This window comes from Asterias rubens, chromosome 22 (genome assembly GCF_902459465.1).
Source record: "Asterias rubens chromosome 22, eAstRub1.3, whole genome shotgun sequence".
Classification (NCBI taxonomy): Eukaryota; Metazoa; Echinodermata; class Asteroidea; order Forcipulatida; family Asteriidae; genus Asterias; species Asterias rubens.
In genome coordinates, this window is record NC_047083.1 from 6,505,097 (window position 1) to 6,528,930 (window position 23,834).

The following is a 23,834-nucleotide window of genomic DNA, read 5'->3' on the forward strand; positions in this document are numbered from 1 at the left end:
CTGGTGAGTCCACTTTCCTCTCTTATACATGTAATAATTTATATATTACCTATGTGCATTGGACATTTAACGAGGTGTACCTATTATGTTTTTACCCCATAATGGCGATACCCCCCTAAGGTCTTGCGCACGATTCGCGGGCCCCCAGGGCCGCGCGCGTCGTTCTCGCGGTTCCACGCGCTTGGACCGACCTGTTAACCCTGGTCCGGCCCTCTGTTGCGTAGCCCGTCTCTGGCCCCTTGGCGCCCGCTTACCGGCGGGCAGTCTAGGGCCCTCCTTGGGGTTCTTAGGCACGCCCCGTGTCCTACGCCCCTGTAGACATACGATAGCCTGCGTATACCCACCGCCTACTCGGTGCGAGTCTATGCAATTGTAGTATTCGCTCTACAGGTAAGTAGAGTGAAGTAGACCCCCACCCCACAGTAGTGTGGGTGGGTCTACGAGCGAATACTTACCTCCTACCCCACTATACGAGTGGTTCTTGAGTACTTAGGCGCGTATCGCTTGACGAAAAAGAGGACGCCGACGTGTTGCGCATGTCACAGGGCGTTGGGGATGGGACTCTTGAGGGCGCTATTGTGTGTAAAACTCTTAGCTATTTGCCTGCCGGCATAGGGAACAATGCAATTGTAGTATTCGCTCTACAGGTAAGTATTTTTTAAAAAAAATAATGGGACTCTTTCAAACTATTGGTTCAAGGTTAACTTTGTATTTTGTTTATTTCTTTGATGTTAATATTACGTATTTTCAGCGTGTTTGTAATATGAGGAGTGGTCTTAAGTGTAAATAAAAAATTCCTCCGTGAATAAAAAAAAAAAAAAAAAATACCTTTACCTTCATAATGTAAATTTGAAAACGACATTTTGGTAGCTTTGCCCTCGCCTCTCGTCACTCGTACGCGATTTATGCGTTGTTTTCTACCGATGTTAATGGGCCAATTTAATAAATGAAACTAACATCTTGTTTCTGCCTCTCATAACAGCTAAACGCGCGCGACTATGTTGGAACATGGAAGAATAAATTAGATATTCATCCATGGTTGGAACCAGACTGAATGATTCTGCCGCAGACGACATTCACTTCAGTGCATTCGCTCAACTTTTCGGGCTCTTTCACTATGAATAATTGTATCGTTTTTTTAATAACGAATTTTGAAAAGATTTTGTTTTAAAATGTTCTCGAATATATATAACTTCACAAAAGTTGTTCTTTTATTTTGTGTTCCTGGCATGGGCGTCAATTTGACTTGAAATAGGGGGGGGGGGGCTTCGGGATTCTTATCATTTACGGCGTGGGGTCCGGAACCCACTTAAAGGATTCGGATACTTTTTCAAAATGTCCACAGATTTACATTAAACTTACAGGGTTTGAAGATAATGATAGTGGAAAGCTTCCCTTCAAATAATATGTACTAAGGTTGTGTAGTTTTTGAGAAATGAGTAAAACAAGTCACAAAACAATTTTGGTCTCATGAGTTGGCACGGTTGGCTTGTGCGTAAAGCACTCGCCTCTCACCAAGGTGACCCCGGTTCGATTCCCGGTCGGGGCCATAATTATGTGAGTTGAGTTGTGCGTTGGTTCTCTGCTGTGCCACGAGGGTTTTCCAGACAATCCGGTTTTCCTCCCTCAGGAAAAAATCAAACACTTTCGATCTTGGCTGTGCTCCGTGGTCATAATGTGTTGATGTGGCTGGCAGCTAAATGCGCCCTTGCATGCCTGCTTCTCGAACACGTTGTAGCCGCGTCCTTCGCAATTCAGCTCTTAGCTGCGAGTAAGAATGATTAGCCCCCAAAATTATTATTATTATTATATGAGACCAAAACTATTTTAGCATGTAAAATCCCCTTTACCAGTTATGATATTATACCAAAACCATAGCATAACTGGTTAATACGTTTTTACATGCTAAAACTGAGACGAAAATTATTACTTTTACTCATTTCTCAAAAACTACAGCACCGCAGTAAGTAAAGTTTCAAGGGAAGTTTTTTACTATTATAATCTTCAAACTGTGTAAGTTTAATATAAATCTGTGGACATTGTGTTTTTTTTTAGCAAAAAGTGCATATACCCTTTAAGTGCCCCGGGAATATGTCTTAATGCTCCCTGGTGCAGTCTAGGCCTTTGAAGAGAAATCTTTTGAACCTACTGATGATCTGTAATGATTCAAAGTTAGGAATTAGTGCAGTAGAAGTTAGTGCGAGTTTTTTAACAGTGATAGGTCTAGTGTGTTCATTTTAGGAACTGATAACACGCACTTCAGATAATTAATTTGTATAGACTTTTGTTTTCTCGTACAAAGTTTATTTTAAATTATTTGGAGCAATTTATCATAAATACTTTGATGCTCATTTTAAACTGACTCATCTTTCTTAGAAGACCTAGGGCCTACTTGTATTTGTGTTGCGTTTGCATAAATACTTTGTTGCTCATTTTAAACTGACTCATCTTTCTTAGAAGACCTAGGGCCTACTTGTATTTGTGTTGTGTTTGCATAAATACTTTGTTGCTCATTTTAAACTGACTCATCTTTCTAAGAAGACCTAGGGCCTACTTGTATTTGTGTTGTGTTTGCATAAATACTTTGATGCTCATTTTAAACTGACTCATCTTTCTTAGAAGACCTAGGGCCTACTTGTATTTGTGTTGTGTTTGCATAAATACTTTGATGCTCATTTTAAACTGACTCATCTTTCTTAGAAGACCTAGGGCCTACTTGTATTTGTGTTGTGTTTGCATAAATACTTTGATGCTCATTTTAAAACGACTCATCTTTCTTAGAAGGCCTAGGGCCTACTTGTATTTGTGTTGTGTTTGCATAAATACTTTGTTGCTCATTTTAAACTGACTCATCTTTCTTAGAAGACCTAGGGCCTACTTGTATTTGTGTTGTGTTTGCATAAATACTTTGTTGCTCATTTTAAACTGACTCATCTTTCTTAGAAGACCTAGGGCCTACTTGTATTTGTGTTGTGTTTGCATAAATACTTTGATGCTCATTTTAAACTGACTCATCTTTCTTAGAAGGCCTAGGGTCTACTTGTATTTGTGTTGTGTTTGCATAAATACTTTGTTTCTCATTTTAAACTGACTCATCTTTCTTAGAAGGCCTAGGGCCTACTTGTATTTGTGTTGTGTTTGCATAAATACTTTGATGCTCATTTTAAACTGACTCATCTTTCTTAGAAGGCCTAGGGCCTACTTGTATTTGTGTTGTGTTTGCATAAATACTTTGATTCTCATTTTAAACTGACTCATCTTTCTTAGAAGGCCTAGGGCCTACTTGTATTTGTGTTGTGTTTGCATAAATACTTTGATGCTCATTTTAAACTGACTCATCTTTCTTAGAAGGCCTAGGGCCTACTTGTATTTGTGTTGTGTTTGCATAAATACTTTGATGCTCATTTTAAACTGACTCATCTTTCTTAGAAGGCCTAGGGTCTACTTGTATTTGTGTTGTGTTTGCATAAATACTTTGTTGCTCATTTTAAACTGACTCATCTTTCTTAGAAGACCTAGGGCCTACTTGTATTTGTGTTGTGTTTGCATAAATACTTTGTTTCTCATTTTAAACTGACTCATCTTTCTTAGAAGGCCTAGGGCCTACTTGTATTTGTGTTGTGTTTGCATAAATACTTTGTTTCTCATTTTAAACTGACTCATCTTTCTTAGAAGGCCTAGGGCCTACTTGTATTTGTGTTGTGTTTGCATAAATACTTTGTTTCTCATTTTAAACTGACTCATCTTTCTTAGAAGGCCTAGGGCCTACTTGTATTTGTGTTGTGTTTGCATAAATACTTTGATGCTCATTTTAAACTGACTCATCTTTCTTAGAAGGCCTAGGGCCTACTTGTATTTGTGTTGTGTTTGCATAAATACTTTGTTGCTCATTTTAAACTGACTCATCTTTCTTAGAAGACCTAGGGCCTACTTGTATTTGTGTTGTGTTTGCGTAAATACTTTGATGCTCATTTTAAACTGACTCATCTTTCTTAGAAGGCCTAGGGCCTACTTGTATTTGTTTTGTGTTTGCATAAATACTTTGTTTCTCATTTTAAACTGACTCATCTTTCTTAGAAGGCCTAGGGCCTACTTGTATTTGTGTTGTGTTTGCATAAATACTTTGATGCTCATTTTAAACTGACTCATCTTTCTTAGAAGGCCTAGGGCCTACTTGTATTTGTGTTGTGTTTGCATAAATACTTTGATGCTCATTTTAAACTGACTCATCTTTCTTAGAAGGCCTAGGGCCTACTTGTATTTGTGTTGTGTTTGCATAAATACTTTGTTGCTCATTTTAAACTGACTCATCTTTCTTAGAAGACCTAGGGCCTACTTGTATTTGTGTTGTGTTTGCATAAATACTTTGATGCTCATTTTAAACTGACTCATCTTTCTTAGAAGACCTAGGGCCTACTTGTATTTGTGTTGTGTTTGCATAAATACTTTGATGCTCATTTTAAACTGACTCATCTTTCTTAGAAGGCCTAGGGCCTACTTGTATTTGTGTTGTGTTTGCATAAATACTTTGATGCTCATTTTAAACTGACTCATCTTTCTTAGAAGACCTAGGGCCTACTTGTATTTGTGTTGTGTTTGCATAAAAATGTGTTTTCTTTATGATTGATAAGAACACTCAAAGGCACTGTATAACACTTTTGGTAGTCACTCAAAATAACTGTTAGCATAAAAACTCACATGGCCTGACATTACAGTAAGATGTCTAATGTTTGCAAACAGATTAAAGAACAATCAAAATAAGAATAAGGTGTTGTGTTTGAAGGTTTAATGTCAACTTAACTTCTTGCATAGAGCGATTTTGATCATGCTACAAACATTAACTTAAATAAATGCTTTGTCAGATCGAAATCACTCGTTTTACCTTAAAGTACATACTGAATAAATACAATACTTTGAAACATAAAATTTCTTATAGCTTGTTTTTTTTTAAGGCACGCAATCCCAATAAAAATTGTAGGATTGCAACACTTAACTTCCTTCTGAAACGGATATTGGAAAGTCACGGCCCTGGGACACAGAGCGGACGCCCAGATACGTGGTAGTTAGCTATCAACGGTCTCTGCATTCGGAGGACAAGTTCCTGCTGCACAAGTCAAGTATTCGCAGCTCATGCGAATTACATTTATAGGTAAGTAAAAATTAAATTGATAGTGTAGCTTTTGAAGATAAATAAACCAGGAACAATAAACGGTTGAAAATCTATACATGCTTCGAAGGGATATGACATCCTACGCTTTTTAATTTAGTATGCGATGACAATAAGTGTTTGGTAGTTTGTTTATTTTGTGTATTTCCATTTGCACAGTTTAAACAAAAATCAACAACAGTAATTGTTTATGAAAAATGTAATAACGATGATACAAGTTTAACCCCCTCCTGTAGTGGAGTACCCATACAACCTTTGTAAAGCGCCTATTCATCGAGATCAATGTGCTGAAAAGAACAAAACCATAGGAACCAAACTACAATAAATAACATCTGACACTAATAAGTTTTGGAGATTTTATGAACAAATGGCAAAGATTTTTCTGAGGCGTTAATGGGAGGTTGTTCCATATTCACGTAGCAATAAAGAACAAGTTCTGGGCCCAATTTCATAGAGCTGCTAAGCACACAAATTTGCTTAGCATGAAATTTCTTCCTTAAAAAAAACCAGGATTACTAACCAAATTTACATTTGTCGCTTATTGCTCGTAACTGGTATTCAGCTGTTGTCTGATTATCCTGAAAATCACGAGGAAATTCGGTTGGTAATCCTGTTTTGATAAATAAATAAATTTTTGGGGGCTAATCATCCTTACTCGCAGCTAGAGCTGAACTGCGAAGAGCGCGGCTACAACGTGTTCGAGAAGCAGGCATGCAAGGGCGCATTAAGCTGCCAGCCACATCAACCCATTATGACCACGGAGCACAGCCAAGATCGAAAGTGTTTGATTTTTTGCTGAGGGAGGAAAACCGGATAGTCTGGGAAAACCCTTGTGGCACAGCAGAGAACTAACGCACAACTCAACTCAAATAAAAATGTATGGCCCCGACCGGGAATCGAACCGAGGTCACCTTGGTGAGAGGCGAACGCTTTACGCAAGCCAACCATGCCAAGGGAGAAATTTCATGCTAAGCAAATTTTTGTGCTTAGCAGCTCTATGAAATTGGGCCCTGGTTGTGAGCAGATGAGAGTGTTATGATGGTTGGGTGTTCGGTTTATAGGCGTATGGTATCAGAAGCTTTAGCGTGGCGGTTTGCAAGGCAAGATGATAAGAAGCCTGGTGCTAGTCCTAGGAGACATTAGACACAGTTTGAAAGTAAAACTTTGAAAGTTACTCTCTCTTTGACCAGAAGTCAATGTAACTGATGAAAGTATCCAGATTGCGATTGTTTCATAACTTATAGGCCTACTAATTGTATGTGAAAATACATACTGCCAACTATTACCATATCAAAAAGACTTCACTATTAGCCTATAATATAAAGAAATCGAATTGATAATGACATGCTGATTTAGAACATGAATGACCTTCTTATATATATCAGGTTTAATTTATAAGTTAACCGGAAAGGAGTTAACAAATTAAGGTAGAAGTTTACGATAATTGGAAGAAACCAAATCCACTCTACAGATAACAGCAAGACGGATAAGGTTATCTTGTCTTGTAGCAAGGAAATTACACGAAGATGAACTTGGATCTAATTATTTATATAATCAAAGCCATGAATGGCAATTTGGACGTTAACAAAATCTCCCAGCTTTAGAAGTTTATATTTGAAGCAAAGAGGAGTGGCATGTGCATTGTGCTAGATAGGACACACATTACGATTTGCATGTTGTTTAACAGATGTAGTAGTCTTCTTGAACTAGTAGACTTCTTGAAGGAGAGGTACACTTTCTTCATACCATCTATTTAAATATGGATAAACTTAAAGGAACACGTTGCCTTGGATCGGTCGAGTTGGTCTTTGAAAAGCGTTTTGCGACCGTTTGTTATAAAATGCATAATGGTTAGAAAGATGATGTAAAAGTAGAATACAATGATCTACACAAATATGCCTCTAAATTGCGTGGTTTTCTTTTTACCTCGTCCAATAACACGGTCGGCCATTTATGGGAGTCAAAATTTTGACTCCCATAAATGGCCGACCGTGATAGTTCGCGACGTAAAAAGAAAACCGTGCAATTTTGAGTGATACTTGTGTGGATCATTATATTCTACTTTTAAAACATCTTTCTAACTGTATAGTATACATTTCATAACAAACGGTTTCAAACGCTTTTTATAGACCAACTTGTCCGATCCAAGGGAACGTGTTCATTTAACTCTTAAAAACCAGCCAAACTGTGTTACATGTTAAGGTATTCTTAGTCATGTCGATAATGTAATTGGATTTAGACACTTAATAGTTGGAAGTCCAGAAAGGTTTGCGGAGACACCGTTTAAATGAACTCTCTCACGAGGTACTGTTGTTCTTAGAAGGGACCGGTAGTTAAAGGCACTTGACACTTTTGGTAATTACTCAAATTATAAAAGCCTAAAACGTACATGGTAATTAGCAGCGTAGAGCTGTTGACATTTTTAGAAATGACTCCCTTTGGGAGTAAGTATTTGAGAAAGAGGCAATTTCTAACCTGACAAAGACTTCAGGTCTGAACCCCTTTTCAGGCATCTCATCAAGGCACACACACTTCGCAACAAGGGTGTGTTTTCTTTCATTGTTTTTCTTTTAACTTCGACAACCAATTGAGCCTAAATGATCACAGATTTGTTATTTTATGCATACGTTGAGATACACCAAGTGAGAATTCTGTTCTTTGTCAATGACCACAGGTGTCCAGTGCCTTTATTAATATAGGTTTTCTCGGTCGAATTCAGAAACTGAGCAGCCAATTTCAACTTCATGCGTTCGAGTTAAAGACGTTTGCCTCTCCAGTTGTTACTGCGTTTCAAATTCAGAATTCGGTCTTCAATTTCGTTTTCAGTCAAGTCAAATCCTTTAGCACTCTGTTCAATTTAGCGTGTCGACATTCTTTTTCCTGACACAGACGCCTCAAGTAGCGTTGCGAGTTTGAATGCTGCATTGATGAATTGTTAAATTGAATGATTATTTTGCTAAATCGAATGACGTAACATAACATTTGACTATAATCATAAAACGAAGTCGAATGACTTTTTTCAGTAGTATTCGATTTCGCGCGAAATAGAATAGCTTTGTGGTTAAATTGGCTGCTCAATCGCTGAAATTGACCGAGAAAACCTATACACAATTCGATATTTCGTTCAGTGCTCTATTCGTCTTCTTGTCTGCCATAGACGAGACACATTCCCTTTTGCCAAGTATAGGCTTTTATAATTAAACCATTTATATGCACAACCAGCACCAGCCTTAAAGTCACCTGGAAGTGGTATTTTTTCAAAATAAAGCTTTTGTCTCTAGTATTATGTGTTTTGATGAGTGGAATGTGAATAAACAGTTAACTAAGGTTTTAAAAAATCAGTTCTTACGTTATTTACAAGTTTAAGAGTAGACCCCGACCCGAGAGGGCGCTGTTCGTGACGTCAATCGAGGCAAACTTTGCCTGTAATGCGTAGAGTAAACACAATTGCAAAGTACATGTACGGACCAAGTCGTGAGTTTGTACGTTTAAAAAAAAAAACATGTAATTTGCACGTGTGTTTACTATACGCATTGCAGGCAAAGTCTGCCTCGATTGACGTCACAAAAGGGGTAGGCGGAGTCAGCCCCCAAACAACTTTATATATTTTTAAACATATAAATCACAAACAATTACTAAAAAAGTTGTTTTATTGTTCGTAAGCATATACTCTTATGTTTGAAAGAAAAACAAATCTGTTTCCAGGTGACTTTAAGGAACTTAGGCATGGACCCTAATTTACACACAATTTCTCATGTGGGGAATTTTCCAGGCGTGCAATTTTCAGGATATAAACGAAACTGTTTTGCTGTCACACTTTGAACTGTAAGTTCAGTGTGAAACAAAGTCTGGTACCTGCACAAATCCGAACCGGACGCCAAGGTACCTAAATTAGGTTGCCGAACATAGTGCGTAAAACTATTTCAGCTGTCACGACGTTTTGTAGTGTGGTCCCGAACTGTGAAAACAGGAGTGCTAAATTGATTAATTGTGTATATTTATTTAACAAATTAAATCACCGTGGCACTACTTTCTTAACCGCTCATGAATATATAGTGCACAGTCTAAGTATGTAGGTTAAATGTCATGCTGTATTCACATAAACGAATCACCTTCCAAGATGGCAGCTTATCCAGCAAGAACCTTGAGGAACTTTAGCAACCCTCGTTTACACAATTTCTCACGTGGGTAATTTTCCAGGCGTGCAATTCTCAGGATAACGAAACTGTTTTGCTGTCACACTTTGAACTTTAAGTTTCTTGTGAGACAAAGCCCGGTAGTGCACAAATCCGAACCGGACGCCAAGGTACCTATAATAATGTTGTCGCACATTGTGTGCGTATACTAACTGTTTCATCTGTCATGACGTTTTGTAGTGTGGTCTCGAACTGTGAAAACTGGAGTGTTAAATTGATTAATTGTGTATATTTATTTAAAGGGAAGGTACACGTTTGGTAATTACTCAAAACAAATATTAACTTAAAACTGACTTGGTATTAACGAGCATTGGAGAGCTGTTGATAGTATAAAACATTGTGAGAAATGGCTCCCTGTGAAATAGCTTAGATTTTGAGGAAGAGGTTCTTTCTCACTAAAATAATAAAAGACTTCTATCATAGCCAGATGTCTTTTATTCCTATCTGAAAGCACACTTAAGCGTCCATCAAGGGTTTTTTCTCTCATCGTTTTCTCGCAACTCAGATGACCAATAGACCGATCCAGTAGGCTCCGCCCACGACGCACGTGTGAGCAAGAATACATGGGGCTCTCCAATGCCTTTCTGCACAACTCTGCCGCGCGCGCCAAGCAGACGCGCACGCAGGTCGGACCTTAAGCCGTGTCCGAATTGGTGGCTACGGCTGCGGCTACGACCGTTGCCAGGGGTGTTGCTAAGGGCGTCCTATACTTCAATGCATGATGACGCGGCGATCCGGCCGTAGCCGTGGCCGTAGCCGCCAATTCGGATCCGGCCTTAGTGTCGGACCTTCGTTGCGTTGTGATTGGTCAATACGCAATGGGGCGGGGCTTAATGGATCGGTCTATTGAGCTCAAATTTTCACAGGCTTGTTATTGTATGCTTATGTTGGGATACATCATGGCTCTGCATACCGTAAGCACAGAATCGGCGCTTACGGAAGCAGGGCATTCTGTGTTTTCGGCAAGCGTATTTCACGGGTAAGCGGTGAATTTTGGCTTCTGCGCGTGCGTACTCCACGTTACGAAATTCGGCGCTCGCACGTAAGCGGGGAATCGCGATCGTAAGCGCAGAATTCGGCGGTAAGCAGAGCCATGAAATTGGGCCCTGGTGAGAAGACTGTTCTTTGACAATTACCAAAGGTGTATCTTCCCTTTAACAAATTAAATCACCGTGGCACTACTTTCTTAACCGCTCATGAATATATAGTGCACAGTCTATGTATGTAGGTTAAATGTCATGCTGTGTTGACATAAACGAATCACCTTCCAAGATGGCAGCTAATCCAGCAACAACCTTGAGGAACTTTAACAACCCTAGTTTACACAATTTCTCACGTGGGTAATTTTCCAGGCGTGCAATTCTCAGGATAACGAAACTGTTTTGCTGTCACACTTTGAACTTTAAGTTTCTTGTGAGGCAAAGCCCGGTAGTGCACAAATCCGAACCGGACGCCAAGGTACCTATAATAATAATGTCGAATGCTTTAATACTAACTATTATAACTGTCACAACGTTTTGTAGTGAGGTCCCGAACTGTAAAAACTGGAGTGTTCAATTGATTCTCTGTGTATCTTTAATTATACAACACTGGCATAGTGTTTACCTCACCAAGTGTATAGAGTAACGGAAATACTTTTAACACAGTTAAGTCATTGTCACATTCATAGATACCAATTTAACACCCCAGATTTTCAGGGCGAAAGGTTGTGGTTTATATAAATAGCATTATGGAAAAGCTTCATTAAAGAATGAAGCTACCACAAAAAAACCTTCCATCTGACAACTCACATCTGTTATCTCCATGTAATTCCTTCAAAACATAGGGCTTTTTTTGATCATGCACAAACATAGAGTTAAATATAAGAATAAGATGCTTCGTGCACAAACGCCACGGGACCGCAAGATGACGAGCGCGCCATTCTGTACGCGCGTTGAATATGAAATACACGTTTGAGGTTTTTTTAATTGAACGCTAACGCGATGCTGTTTGTTCAACTTACAAAATGGCCGCACAAACACACGCTGTGAGATAGCTGTTTTGTCAACTTAGAAAATGGCGGCATAAGCGCATGCCGGTGTGGCGGTTTCAACTTTCCGCTGTGTTCAGTTTTCCGAATGACCAAATACGGTAGCATTACGTCATGCGATGCCTGCGCACAGCAAGCGAAAGTAGTCCATTTTTAGTGCCGTATTGAGTCATCCATTACCCTCCGGTAGCTGTCATGGCGGCGTTCACGAGTCGAGTACAACTAGCGGCAAACGCGTGGATCGTATGAGTTGTTTTTTATGCAAGCAGAGTGTGACCTGCCTAAAGTTGTACCCATGAATACATGTAAAGATAGTGCAAGAGATTATGTGACTACACAGAAAAGAATCGTAATATAAACAATTTGGGGGTCACTGCTGAGAGAGCTACAGTACTCGCCAGGGTACCCGCGGCGGTATCTGACAGGTCACCCGGAAAACTGAACACGCCGGAAAGCTGAAACCGTTCGAACAACGTGCTGATATGTCCGACTACGTCACCCGGAAAACTGAACACGGCGGAAGACTGAAACCGCCACACCGGGGCGCGTATTTAGGCCAGTGCGCTCTCTAGTTCTTATATATAACTCTATGTGCACAAACCAGTTAAAGCAGGGCTGCTGACCCGCGCCCGTGGCAGAATAACTGCTCATCTATTAAAGGAACACTTTGCCTTGGATCGGTCGAGTTGGTCTTTGAAAAGCGTTTGTAACCGTTTGCTATAAGATGCACGTGGTTAGAAAGATGTTTAAAAAGTATAATACAATCATCCACACACATTTGCCTCGAAATTGCGTGGTTTTCCTTTTACTTTGCGAACTAACACGGTCGGCCATTAATGGGAGTCAAAAATTTGACTCCCATAAATGGCCGGCCGTGTTTGTCGACGAGGTAAAAAGAAAACCATATGCATTCTATAACAAACTGTTACATATGCTTTTCAAATACCAACTAGACCGATCCAAGGCAACGTGTTTCTTTAAAGTCACCTGGCAATAGAATTTTTTTCTTTCAAACATAAGAGTATATGCTTACGAACAATTAAACAATTTTTTTAGTAATTGTTTGTCACGATTTATATGTTTAAAAAATATATAAAGATGTTTGGGGGCTGACTCCGCCTACCCCTTTTGTGACGTCAATCGAGGCAGACTTTGCCTGCAATGCGTATAGTAAACACACGTGCAAATTACATGTTTTTTTTTTTAAACGTACAAACTCACGACTTGGTCCGTACATGTACTTTGCAATTGTGTTTACTCTACGCATTACAGGCAAAGTCTGCCTCGATTGACGTCACGAACAGTGCCCTTTCGGGTCGGGGTCTACTCTTAAATTTGTAAATAACATAAGAACTGATTTTTTTAAACCTTAGTTAACTGTTTATTCACATTTCACTCATCAAAACACATATATTAGTGACAAAAGCTTTATTTTGAAAAATACCACTTCCAGGTGACTTTAAGTTTATTGACCAAAGTAAATGTAAATGCATTTTCTCTTCCACACCAAGTGTCTTATTTTACTCTAGTGGAATTGGGGAAGCTGTTTTCTTAATCCAAGATGGCGGTGATAAACATGTTCTGGACTAAGAGTGTTCTGCTGATGGCTTTCCTGGCATGCCATCTTCACTTTGCGGACGCTCAGGTAATCATTTGTATGAATCCAATGGTATAGACATAGACTGTTGTTTTGTTGGTTGGAAACAAGACACTGCTCTAAAGACACAGCTCTATTTAGTAAAACCATGGTAAAACAGTACTGCTCTAGAATTGCAAAAGTCGTGGGTTAAAATCCAACCCGAGTAATTAATATTTGCACTTTACATTTTCAACAGAACTCGGGAAAGTACTGTACTTACAGTGTCAATACGCATCCTTGTAAGGGTCAAACCAAAAATAATATCTGTTGTCTAACAAATAAAAGCACTTTTTTTTCTTCAAAGGCATTCAATGCAAATCAATTAGCAATTTAACGAGTTACACGACGAGTGTTAGGACACCAGCTCACAAAATCGTTAGATCGCCAGCCTGTTAGTGTTATTTGTCAAATCGCAGGGCCTCAATATTTTAACTGTTTGGGCATAAACTATAATATGCAGTGTGGAATAATAACAAGGAGTAAACAATGAATGTGGAGACAGGGGCGGGGTCAAGGGAAGGGGCTGGTTTGACCACACGACCTACTTATGATACATTAGGCCTGCACAACGTCGAAACGTCAGGCAATAAAGCTATGATTTAGTTTGCATTTATACCACTACAGGTCCTTTTGGTTGGTAAGTTTGCAGAAGCTAATGTTGTTTATCTGACAATGGATAACACTTGAATAAATCAGTTAATTCTTTCTATTTAGACGACATTGCCCACGGCTTCATCTGACGTGAATGACTTCCAACTGACCCAGGGTCAAGCCGAGGGCAGAGCCTGCCAATGCTCGATCAAAACACCATTCCCCGTGGTTTGTACGGACTACCAAATAAATAACAACTCCGAGCAACTACGACAGATTCAACATCAGGTAAAGCTTAGACTTGATTTCAAGTGTTAGATCGCGGTTAATCTTCTGCCCACGAAAAACGCCCCCACATTATTCGTTATCACGCGTCCTAACTTGCGACAGAGGTTGATTACAAGAGGGCGCTGTTTGTAACGGCTATCAGACCGACTAAAAGCCACGATCATCGACTGAACCAAGTCTAGGTAAAGCTTCATTTTCGCAGAATCACAGTATGCCCATAGTCAGTGTTTGCTAAGTGTGATGGTGGATTAAAAGCACTAGACACCATCGATATACATTATAAAAACTTACTTGGTAACGAGCAATTGAGAGCTGTTGATAGTAACACAATGTGAGGTAACTTCTCACTCAAATAATGAAAGGCCTCATTTGAAGCCTTTTTGTTATGCATCTCAAAGCACACAAAGTATTGCAACAAGGTTATTTCTTTCATTACTGTGCTGCAGCGTCGATGACCAATTGATGAGTCAAAATTTTCACAGATTTGCTATGTTATGCATATATTGGTATCTGCCGGCACCAATTGAGAATATAATACTGCAGTCTTTGATCTTTTGGTATCATGTACTGTGTCACAGGTTGACTAATGGAAGCAGTTGGAAATAGTTGTTTTGTATATTTTGTGGTACACTAAAATATAGGGCCATGATTTGCTGTTGTAAATAGTGCTATTAACGCGAGCTGCTACTGTGCAACTGCTGGGGCAAGCGCTACTGGCTATACTGTACTGTGCAGCGGCTACAGCTACTGTGTTGAAATGTTGGTAATAGTTTGGACAGGTGCGCAAGTGCTACTGTGCAGCAGTAGAACTTGCAATGCAAGCACAAAGGCTTTTTGTTAGGGGCGGTCCTTTGTTTTCCTTGGGGCGTTGGCTCTCAGGAATGTCTTGAGAATTTCACTGGTATGCTTGAGTGTAGATAGTGGTGGTGGTGTATATGAATGGGAGAAAGTGAAGTGGTGTGCAGAGTACCAGTTCTGAAGTGAGTGGGGTGATGTGTAGGAAGTTGAGGCCATGCATTTAGAGTTCTGCTTGCGTTGCTACAGCACAGATGTTAAGTTCTGGTGAGGCACAGAGGAGGACTGAGCTCGACAAATCGTAAGTTACTTTTAATTATGTTTATGGAGGAACCCATTGGATTGAAGTAGTATTTTTCATTCAATATAAAGCACTTTGTAAAAGCATTTTTGTTTAAAGGAATTGTTGGTCCAAAAGCGGAGAATTGCAAGTTTGATAATTTTTCATTGTTTTATTGGAAAGCGTGCCGATACCATCCCATAATGTTAGCGACCTTGTTCTTGTACAGTTTTGGTTCATATTTAATTATTATAGATGGCCCTTATCCACCCGACTTTTAAAGTCCGGGAGTGACTGATCGGACGCCCCTGATGACATGATAAATCACATGGGACCGTCACGCCAACATTTTCATCACTAGAGTGGAGTTGGAACTTAACCGATGGCAGGGTTTTCTAGAGCAGGAAACACAGAATGCACAGATGAACATCCAATGAACAGTACACTTCTCACGACCATTGAGGAACTATGATATTGTAGACTCAGGAGAATTAACGAGCCTAAGGAGTGATGTGAACCTTAGAGTAGACAGTTTGTTAAATAATTGTTGGATTGTAGAGAAGTTGCCAAGTACTGTGATATATGGTTGAATTATTGAGAAGTTGCAAAGTATTGGAGATATTGTTGAATTATTGAGAATTTGCAAAGTACCGGAGATATATTGTTGAAATTATTGAGAAGTTGGAACTTGAGATCGAGGTGATGCAAGGCGTAGAAACTTGAATAAACTACTGGCGAGTTAAGGTTACTTGAAGCCAGTAACTGTAACTCACAAGTTTAAGAGTCGGGTTGACTCAATTTAAGGTTTGGAATGAGTGAATTTTGGAAGTTGAATTTATTGGGTTTTTTGAGGTGTGGCCACTGAAAGGAACTCAGAGAGCAGAATTGTTTTGTAAATAAATTTGTAAAATTTTGTAAATATAATCTTGATTGGCTTGAGTGCAAATTTATTTCTGCAGTGTTGGTTTCTTCCTCGGTTGCAACAACAACCCCGATTGGTTGGTTGTGACATACTGTAGCTATAATAGGTAAGATTGTAAATTTGGTTGGTTTGATTACGGGTTTCCGAGTGTACTCGTTGTTAAAGTGTGTAAAAGATAGATCGGTCTTTGTGCCCTCCCAGTGTACACATCATAGTTAGAGTGTGTATGTAATAGAGCTTTCTCAGTTCACTTATAGACTTTTTAATTACCTCTGCCCTGTTACAGCTGGTCTTTAACAATTTCCAAACGTGTCCAGTACCTTTGAACAAAAAGTACCGAAGCTTGATCGGCTGCCAGCTTCTGCCAGACAGACAATCTTCCAAAAATGTGAAAAAATGGGACATTTAACCTTTAGTTTACCACTTCAAAATCTGCCTCCTTGTGTTCAAAGTTCTGCATGGACAAGTCCCACAGTATCGTATGTGAACTTATCTCATCTAAGCACAGCAGCCGTGCCCTACGGTCTGCTGGATCTCACTTGCTGGTAGAGCCAAGGTCTTGAACAATTCGTTACGGAGACCGCTGCCCCTGAATAAGCTCCCTGTCTCACTTCGCAAAACAACTTCACTCAACAACTTCAAGTGGGAACTACAAATAACTTCCATTGGGTATAAGTTAAATTATCTTTATTCTTGATTTTGTTTTGTATACTGATTTCATTTTGTGTAGTGGCGCCTTGATCGGGTTTCTGGAGAAGTGCGCGTTATAAATCCATTTTATTATTACTATTTATAATAAAGATTGACTTTTTGAACAATCATTTCGGCGAATTTTAAAGAATTAAAGAAAAATCTACTCGAACAAAATAAAAGTGAGAGATAGTCCAGGGATGACAGCCTTTTCAAGAGGATCGTTATTTGTTTAAAAGTCCCACACTAAGCTTTCGTAAGAAACCAACACTCCGTTTGTGGCAACTTTGTAATCAACGCTCTTTTTGTTTTTCTTAGATAAACAACTTGACACTTAATGTTACTCAATTGTACGAGAAGGCAACCTTGCAATCCGAGCTCATCATTACCTTCCAGGACAACCTTGCCGAAGCTACTGAGAAATTCAACTTAATGGAGGGTGGGCAACTGCTGATCACCCGGGCCGAGATTGAGGGAGTACGCCAGAATGTTCGCGGCATGGCCTCTGCTCTGTACACATTACAACAGTGGCAAGGGATCCAGACAGATGACGAACAAGTGCAGAGAATTCGGGCCATTATGACAGACGTAAATATCAAATAGCAAAAAAAAAAAAATTGCACTTAAAAAAAAGAAGGTTTAAACAAATTTTGTGAAGTTCAACACATTTCTAAAACCGGGTAGAATCAAGGTTCAGCAGGATACTGGATTTAAAACACAAGGTTCCGGTCCGGAATGGGACCATGGTTTCACTTTCGAACGGGTCATCGACGGGTTAATGGGTCTCTTACCCCGTACTAAATTCAGAGTCAACTGTCCCAGATCTAGGTTCAAGATGGAATTTTTGAGGTGCAACACCGGCCAGAAAATCCACAAAATCCGAGATTTTGCTTCAAAATTACCCGATAAACGTGTCTGGTCCTCTTCGTACTCATCTCTCAGCTAATTCCGGAAAATATTCAGATACTCGGATATCAGTTTGTTATGATTTTATTATAGGTTTTATCGGCCATTATCAGCAACAGCTTTTTCAGTTTCGTTGAAACGAATTACAATTTAAGCATCAGTCTAAAAACTCACTACCGGGTCAGAATCAACCCGGATACTTGATCCTATGGGAATTGACCCATTACATTTTTGGAGTAATTACCAAAGGATATACCCTCCCTTTAAAATGAACAACTTTTGTTGTTGAAATTTTCCGGTGAAAACTATAATAATATTTGTGTTGGTAATAGGGGTCTATAGAACGCTAGGTGGCAGCAGACTTACTAGGTAAATATCCATTGTTTACGTAGTTCTGAGCACGCGCAAATTACCAAGATCAATGGAATTTACCTGGTAAGTCTGCTGCCATGAAGCGTCCCAAAAGTCCCATATTGGGTGCGTTCGTTTAGCTTCCCTGGGTCGACCCCGGTGTGTGGCGTTTTCTTTTTCCAGGACGAACGTGTGCAGATAATTACCCACGTTCGTCCTAGAAAAAACCCGCACCACACACAGTGGTCGACCCAGGGAAGCGAAACGAACGCACCCATTGTTGCACTTTTCTATAGGTTTCATCCATCAGCACTGTTGTGGATGCTATGATGGAGTTTGAAAACAACGATGACTTAGACGGCATGCAGCGTCGAATCACTGAGTTATCTGGTCAGCTTAGAACTTGCAACGCGGGGCAGCAGACGGGTGGTGGTGCACATCACCCCACTCCTACCGTAGGAACAGCAACTGTGAGTCCAGGCACCAGACAGGGCTCAGTCGGTGGTCAAGCACTGCCGGAAAGATGGCCAGAGATGGCAAAACAAAGTAAATAACTGACTACACATCATGTAATTTGTATCAGAATAAGCAACTGATGACATTCGATGAGCGCTTCCAGTTCGGTGGAGCTTATCAAACGGAAGATTGAGCCAGTGGCAAGTGGTTATTAAAACTAATTTTACTCAAATTAACTACTTCCAATATATAGCGGATTTTAACGAAGGCGAAAAACAGACTGAAATATAAGGAGTAGGATGTGCTGGTATAAATCATTCAAATTTATTTAATGGTGATCCCTGAAGCATTAGTGAAATAATTATAGACGTCTGGAACGAAGACTAAGCGGCTGTGATTACTGCATCATTGCATAAAACTGTGTATTCTCCTCTGTACAGATAGCTGTGGAAGACTAGTCTCCATTTCAGAGCCTTACACTGTACGAGGAAGTCTGAATCAATATGGAGTGTGGATGAGGGACCCGGAGGTGAATCCTGACTATGTGTATTATCATAAGTAAGTATGGAAGTAACAAACATGAATTGAGTAGGATTTGAAACTTCATGATGGAAATAAGATATGGATATGGAAAGGTTTGCGGTGTAACACCATGTAATGAGTTGGGGTGGTTCTGAAAAGAACCGTTGGTATCAAGTCGACATTTCGATAAGTATGGTCTGATCGTCTTCTGGAGATAGAAAACGATCAGACTATAGGGGGCCTACTGATCGAAACGTTGAATTGAAACCAACGGTTCTTTTCAGAACCACCCCAACTCATTAGAGATGGTCATAACATGGTTTATCGCAAACCTTTCCACATAAAATGCTTACATTGACTAAGTACCGGATTGATATTAGAGGACGATAAGTTTTTATAAAAGTTATACCATTTTACCAGCCCTTTAGACAACTCCATCTGGAATACATTCAAGAAAATCTTTAAATTTGTTTCCAGAACCCTGACTAAAAAGGTGGCAACCGAATTCAATGAAATTATCCAGTTTCTTGGTTCTTTGGTGTTTATTTGAAAACGTAAAACCATAAAGGTACCTTATCGTATTAATCAACCTTGCCGATCTGTTTGGAATGGTATTAAAATGAGAACCGAAGTCTCATCTAATCGCGATTTTAAACAACTTTGTTTCCTATATTAAATGTGGGAGTGTCAGAACATTATCCGTGACGAAGTAGAGTATGACACGGGACGCATGCCCAACTAAACAAAATAACAAACATCTATTGTGCGGTACACATTAAGTATTATTTTTGCAATAGAATACAAATGTATCCGAATATTTCCCTGTTTTGACAGTTTCACATCCTCAAGTCAAACTGTGAAGTTTGGAGGCAGTATGAGTGTTGGTGCTTTCCAGCGGTCTAAAACCCATTGGATTAAAGGAGAAAATCTCCAACACATCAAGGAGGCGATCGTCTACAACAGCTCCCTCTATGCATACTCCGAGGAACGAGTGGCGTACACAACGAAATCGAGCTATGACTATTACGGACGCACGAGAACAGAAACACACTATCGTACAGACAAGAAACTGTCCAAGATCACATGGGGCTCTTCACCGGATTCGAACATGACTATCGACTCAGACGACGTGGTGAGTACGCGGGACATTGCATCAGATACACCCCTTGATCGGATCGCTTACTCCGGTCCAAGTGACGTTCCAAAGATGGACCTGAGCGTAGATGAATCTGGACTGTGGCTGACATACAGTAATGAACTGGAGATGCTCGTCGTTAGTAAAGTGGATGAAGAAACCTTGGAGTTTGAGCGTACAGTTGAGAGTTCCTACCCGAAGAATAGCGTTGGGAACTGCTTCATCATCTGCAAGAAGGTCTACTGTCTGAACGGGGCCATGAGGTACGACTCTAGGGTGGCTTTCTTCATGGACACTGACAGTGGCTTCGAAGGATTCGTCAATGTCCCTTTCATCATCAAGTACGGGAGCCTATCATCCATTGAGTATAACCCACGTGACCAGCTGCTGTATGGCTGGGACAATGGCCATGCTGTTGTGTACAGTCTTACTTTCGAGTGACGCCCCAACATACGAGCACGCAACATCCCGCCACGACGAGTGTCGATTAAACAACGGCTACGGGATAATCTCAATATTTCAACTATTACCTTTTTATGGCCAAAAATACATCGTAGATACCGGTTAATAAATATTTTACGCTTACAATTTGCATAATAGTAATAAATAACTTAAGTCAAAATGTACCTCTCCGCGCGGCTTTTTCAGCTGAGAGTCAAAATTGTTTATGCAAGTTGACGTCATTGGCGCCTTTTCCCAATGGGTTTGTGCACAGTTCTCCAGCTTTGGCCAATTGAAGGCGCTATTTTTCACATCATATAGCGCTAATGAAGTCACATTTCCTTTGTCGCGCGGGCTTGCACGTTTTTCAGAGTTTTGGCTTGGAGTGTTTGGAGAAAAAAAAACATTTTAAAAATGTTTTAACGTGAGGTAAGATACTCGTTGTATGACGACTGCATCTATTACAAAAATGTAACAACTATATATTTCTGTGGCCGGCCTTTAAAGTTAAGAGCATAATAATAATTCTATATCATATGAAGCTAAAAGCAAGTTAAAGTTATTATCCTTTTGTTAAATAAGTATAAGTTTCATTTCAGCAATACTCATAGTTTACGCGTGACCCCGTGTCGATTAGTGTAGAAAATGTGTAAGCACTGCTGTAGTTCACAGAAAGGCAATCGTATGAAAAAATTACCCCTACAAGTTTAAAACACAAAAAAACAACTCGTCACGATTATTAACACTTCAAATAACTAAAAACAAAAAGATCATTATTTTATCAGTGTAAATAGTGAACATGTTGTCACCCAATGTCAAGAGAGAAACCCAAAATGCAATACTGCATGAGCTATTGCGGTGGCAGTATACTACCAGGTAAGGGTCCACTGAATAAACTCCAATATAAACCATTACAGTCCTAAACTGCTTAATAATCAAAACGACACAAACAAAATTCGAAAATATCTTGAAAATACCCAGCCTCCTGAAAACTATTCAAATATTTGTTTCTGACAACTAAACGTTTTTTGTAATCATTGGAAGGTCGGCCGTTTGAAATTGTTCTCTAATTAGCCCAGAAAAAACCTGAACCCGACTTACCAGTTTCAATGAGGCACTCCATCAATGGTACCAACTTCAAAGCCTAAATTTATCAAGTCTCCTTATAAGTTAAATAGTCAACCAATAGGGTGGCAACATAAGGTATGATTTCAAGAAACAAGATTCGTTATGACGTAGGCAGAGCTGTGTATTGAAGAGTTGCGACATGGAGGGACCAGTTTTCTTTGGTCACGTGGTTGCTGGGCGTCATGTTGTCTCGAAAATGCAACACAACCCAATGGTCACACTAATCTAGCACTCCGTGTTCGCCCATGCGTTTCCTGTGGAACAAAATGGATTCTAATCGCAAATTGTCGTAACTCTTCCAATATACGGCTCTGGACGTATTAACATTTTGGTCAAAGTTAAGTTTGCAGTCGCGACTTTTAGGCTTACTCTCTTTTCCTAGTTAGCTTTAAGACTGAGAGAGAGAGAGCGCATTTTTATTTTCTTTAGGAGTTTCTCGTTACAAATTGACATTGTCTCATGGTGCTGCCGGAATTTTCACAAAGAACAGTTGTTCACTAGAAATAGAAGTGAACTCTGGTTGAACCCTCAGATTCAGCTCATTCAGCTCATGCTATATACAGGCTCTTGTGTTATTTACTATAACGCTGGCTTGGAGGTCAGGGCACCATACCAACGAAAAACAGCAGGCTGCCATATCAATCGATAATGTCATCGTCAGCCAATAACCGTGCATGAAAACCATGCTGTCCAATGGTTGCTGGTTTTTTTTTTCGTAACGGGAGTTTTTGGACGAACGGTGGAAAGTGCTGTTTCCTGACTGGACTAGCTACTATCCGGTCTCGCTTTTAACATTTCTGGGTATAATATGAAATAATCTATCCATACTAATTGGGGACTGTTGCCGACATTCATAACGGATTAATTTGCCGTGTTTTTGTGACTTGTTTTCATTCCTTTTGAAGCAATTTCTTACGTGCAGATTTCTCTTTTACAAATTTGAGTTGCACCGATTTTTTTCATTCAAAAACGACAGACTCTTTGTTTCAATTTGCTTTATTTTGGTTGAGGCTTTTCAGAAAAGGCCAACAAATGACAGAATTTCAGAAGCCCTACTAATTAAATATTCATGCACGAAAATCGATGAAATTTTTTCAGATAAAAAGAAGGAATTTCAGTGTGCTGCGGATTGGCTGTGTTGTAGTGAAGACCGCCAACCCGAGACCAAAACCAAGACGAAGACCAAAACCAAGACCAGCATGTCCAAGACCAAGACCGATGGGGAGACATACAACACTGCTGTTTGGAATGACTCTAAAAGTTAATGGCAATGAAAACTTACGTTTAAATAAATACAGCAGCTTTGATATAGTGTACTGCATGTTTTGAAACATTTCATTTTCAAGTACAACGGTAATGGAAAGTTGTAGCACATTTGTATCCCCCTTAAAATTGAAAAAAATGAGTGTGATGACTGTAGTAACGCTTAGACAATTGTGTTTTCCTATAACATTCTTCTGCGTGGACATTATTCGCCCTGAAGTTTCGGCGATACCTAAAAACCGAGTCCACCTCTTGAAATGATTTTTTTTACAGCTGGTTTACTTTTTTGTATATAACTACATTAAAACTTCAAAAACATAAAACACAAAATAGTACAGTAGACTTGTTGTTTTAATGAAAAATCTGATTACTCTTTGATACTTTATGTCAGGTGTTTGCAACATAGCAAGACAAACCGATGAAATAAATAACGCATGCAAAACTTATATAATAATTAACCTAAACCTGTCTTTGTCTCTCCTTATACGCCTCTCTTAATATGTATTAATCCAAAACGAGGCGATGGGCGCAGCCACTGCAAGTGATGGGGGACGTGTGCCGATAGCCTAATTTTGGGTAAGAATTATGACGTCATGCATAAATATTAAGAGAGGCGTTTACAAAAACAATCTGTTTCGGGATATTATGTCATGTGCAGGGAACAGGTTGTAGCCATCTCCCTGACTACGCAAAGGAAAATACAGTTTTGCATGAGGGGTCCTCATTTTTTTGGGAAAAGAAGAAAATTAACTGTTTAGTTTAAAATTAAGCTTTGAATTATTAAGTATGCTTAATTCGTTCATTGAGAATAAAAGAGCTGTATACCAAATTGGAACTACTCTGTTATCAAAACCTTTAAACTCCTTGTTCCTGGTTGTCTTTTATATATAAATATTGTTTGTAATTATTAATTATGCTTATCAAGTAAAAACACTTTTTTGAGAGGCTCTATTGTAGTGATACGTGAATAAACAGTTCAGAATCGGCTGAAAAATATAAGTGTTGACATCAAAACGTCGATTATGATAAAGCACA

The 23,834-nt window shown here is 39.5% G+C and overlaps 1 protein-coding gene across 2 annotated transcripts; it reads left to right on the forward strand.

The window, feature by feature from the left end:
- The first annotated feature begins 5,055 nt into the window (after positions 1–5,055).
- On the forward strand, positions 5,056–23,257 carry LOC117305007 (noelin-like). 2 transcript variants are annotated; one of them, XM_033789686.1, is made up of 7 exons: positions 5,056–5,149; positions 12,922–13,037; positions 13,746–13,910; positions 16,916–17,185; positions 18,151–18,400; positions 18,751–18,868; positions 19,667–23,257. In XM_033789686.1, the coding sequence occupies exons 2-7, from the start codon at positions 12,954–12,956 to the stop codon at positions 20,406–20,408; spliced, it is 1,629 nt and encodes a 542-aa protein (XP_033645577.1). In that variant the 5' UTR covers positions 5,056–5,149; positions 12,922–12,953; the 3' UTR covers positions 20,409–23,257. The 2 variants fall into 2 exon arrangements, with proteins under 2 accessions (XP_033645577.1, XP_033645578.1); XM_033789687.1 differs by having other exon boundaries at positions 5,063–5,149; positions 12,904–13,037.
- Positions 23,258–23,834: the final 577 nt, after the last annotated feature.